Raw genomic sequence first — 3,155 nt, forward strand, 5'->3', positions numbered from 1 at the left:
CTCGGAAGTGGCTGACTGCACTGCTCCGCCCGCCCTCTGCGTCCCCCACCCACGCCCGCACGCCCGCTGGGGACGCAGGACCGTGGCGGGAGGGGGGCCGAGGCGCCGGCAGCCCCAGCCGACTTGCTGCTGCTTCTCACCCACCACTCCCTGGATGGCCCGCTTACCTTGATGCAGTATGGGGGCTCGTCGTAGGTGACCAGCATGTACCTGTCTCCGCGGCTGGCCGGGTCCCGGGCACGCAGCTGCGGAACGAGGGATGACGGAGGGGGTCGCGTAGAAAAGGAGGGGAATGACAAGAGCGTTACAGAAGCACCTAAATCCACCTCCCAATCCCTCAGGAACGAGACCCATCACTCCCCTCCCCTCCCATTACCTTCAAAAATAACTCCACAGCGCCTTTGGCAATGTCCAAATAGGAGGTGCCCAGGTCAGTGCGCTGGTTCATGGAGGCGGACGTGTCTATGAGGAACAGCAGGATGGGCATCTTGCCCCGCACCCCTGGCTCTGCTCCCCACTCTCCAGGCCCTCTTGCCCTCACTGCCACGTACGGCCACCCGAACTCTGAACTCTGGCAGAGCCAGGGGGCAGGGAGAAAGAGGAAGAGGGGGAGACGGGACGGGACAGATGGGACAGCTCCTGGAGTCCTCTTTTAGCAGCCCCACCTCCTTTCCCTGCACGGGAACTTGAAAATGTGAGCGTGTGTAGCCCTCGGGGGCCTGCCCCCTCCCCTCTCCTCCTGCCACCACAACTGCCGCCGCTGCCGCTGCCGCTGCCAGGACTACTGCCTAAGCATCCGTCTGCACTGACTAGAGTGCTCGCCCCAGACTGAGAGCTCTCTCTGTTCACCGACACACAACTTCTGTCTGCTCACCTACCATCAGTACCATGTGACCACAATCCACGCCATTGGCTGCCAATTATCTTGAATTTGCATATTCATCAGATGACAGGACACGGGGAGGGACTTGGGCGAACCCAGGGTGTTGAAATTAGAACCAAGACAGGGGGTAAAGGGAAATGTAAAGGACCTTTGGTAGGCTCAGATTCTCTGTTAAAGGACTTGGAAGACTTTAGGATGATTCGTGCGGGTGGCTTGGATAGATTTTCTCTTGCTCCTCAAAGATGGTAATTCGAAAGGAATAGTGAATTGAGCAACAGTTGTACAGAAGCAGATGCTTGGACGGGCCGCACAGAGAATGCCTTACTAACTGCAATCCATCAATCCTGCCAGTGGCTAAAACCAAAACATTTCAGAAGCGGCAAAGTTTCCTGGTCAGAATTACTCGCATTCCTTTGGATTCAGCACTGGCTTGATCGGTATTTGTGCATTATTTGCTGACCTTGTATTCCATATATATCTAGTTAGAAAGGAAACTAAATCTTTAACAGATACGGAAACTGGCGTTTTGTATACACAGACTTCTTCAGTTTTATTCAGCTCTTTGAAGCATTGGCAAGCCTGTGATAATTCCACCACTGTGTGTCTGCACAGCCTTTACACATGGGAGGTTTGCCAACCTAAATTCAGCTTCAATTCACAATTGAGCACCCATGAAGTGCCAGGCACCCATGGTAGACTTATTTAATCTTTGAAATAATTATGGTAGATGACATCATACTCAATTTTCAGAATAGGAAATTGCAGCTCCAGAGATTAGGGTAACAATGGGGATGCGGTCAGGTCTGTCTCTGTGGAAGGGGTCAGTAAGTAAGTGGTCAACTAGACATGGTGGTGATCATGTGACACAATTTTTAAATACAGAGTATTTCTAGCAACATGCTATGCACACATGATGTAGAATCCAGAGCCTCAATGAGTTCGCACTTTTGGTGAGTAGAGATGATCTCTCTCACACACACATGTATAATCTTTTAAATGTTGTATGTAGACATCCTATGCATTTATTCTATGTGTTATATATATTCCATATACATATTCAATAGTATTTTCAGGGAAATAAGATTTCAAAAGAGGTCATGTGGCAGTGTATGAATCAGGGACAAACAGTGATGCAAATAAAAAGTGCAATGGAAGCAATGGTCCAGTGTTCTAGAAGTTCAGAAAGTTTCAAGGTCAAGGCACAAAGAGGGAACGGAGGGACTCTAGGTTGGAAGGAATGGTATGAACGAAAATTCAGTCAGAGACTGTACTATGCATGGTGTATTTCAGGCCAGTGTGGTGGAATGTTAGGAAACTGATGGAGAAATAAAGATGAAAAAGATACAATATTTGTATCCTGCTGATACAAATATTATGGAGGACAATAGCTTTATGGACTAGGGTACTAAAAGTATGGGAATGATGGGGGCCTGTGTATTAGTTTTGTATTTCTTTGTAACAAGTTAGCACAAATTCAGCAGCTTAAAATGGCACATGCATCTATTACCTATCTCATGGTTTCAAGAAGTCAGGGGTCTGGGTTTAGCTGGCTGATTCTCAGTCTCACAAGGCTATAGTGAAGGCCTGGTCAGGCCATTTTCTTCTGGAGGCTCAACTGGAAAAAGAATCATTTTCTGAGCTCATGCAGACTCTTGGCAGAACTCATTTCCTTGAGGCTGTATGTATGCAAGCTAGATGCCTCCGTCAGGCCCACCTACTATTGCAGTTCCCAGCCATGGGGGTATGGCCTCTTCTTCAGGGACAGCAGGGAAATCTCTCACTCAGATCTGCTAATGTGGAACCTCATATAACATAATCATTACCTTTGTCATGTTCTATTCACTAGAAGAAAGCCACAGGTCCTGCAGGAGATTACATTGGATGTAATAATACTAGTAGATGTAGATAATGGGAACCATCTAAGAATTCAGCCTATGATTAGGTAGGGAGAAGATCATTACCTGGAAACACCTAGCTCAATTTTTGTTAAAGTCAATTCTGAGTAATAATATGACATGTTCAGCCTGCCAAAATACATGCATTGGGTTAGTTGATTGCTTAGACTATCCTTTTGTTGAAGAATTATAGAATTTCTTATTGTAAGTTTATATTTTATTGTGATTGATATATATGTAGGTATATATATACATATATACCTACATATACATATATACATATATTTATATACATATATGTATATATATATATATATATATATGGGTGTATATATATATATATATATATATATATATATATATATATATATATATAT

The 3,155-nt window shown here is 45.4% G+C and overlaps 1 protein-coding gene across 11 annotated transcripts in view; it reads right to left on the reverse strand.

Moving 5' to 3' along the window:
• LOC107152541 (integrator complex subunit 6-like) overlaps window positions 1-885 on the reverse strand; it is a 76,297-nt gene extending 75,412 nt beyond the window's left edge. For 4 of the 11 annotated variants that reach the window (XM_048797028.1, XM_015498045.2, XM_015498047.2 and 1 more), the window contains exons 1-2: window positions 377-876; window positions 168-245 (exon numbers count right to left, since the gene is read on the reverse strand). In XM_048797028.1, the coding sequence (XP_048652985.1) occupies window positions 168-245; window positions 377-487 (189 nt within the window). In that variant the 5' untranslated portion in view covers window positions 488-876. Of the gene's footprint in view, window positions 1-167; window positions 246-376 lie in introns of all 11 variants that reach the window. The other 7 variants (XM_048797029.1, XM_015498046.2, XR_001504794.2 and 4 more) reach the window with 6 other exon arrangements.
• Window positions 886-3,155: the final 2,270 nt, after the last annotated feature.

The sequence above is a fragment of the Marmota marmota genome, unplaced genomic scaffold, assembly GCF_001458135.2.
Source record: "Marmota marmota marmota unplaced genomic scaffold, marMar, whole genome shotgun sequence".
NCBI lineage: Eukaryota > Metazoa > Chordata > Mammalia > Rodentia > Sciuridae > Marmota > Marmota marmota.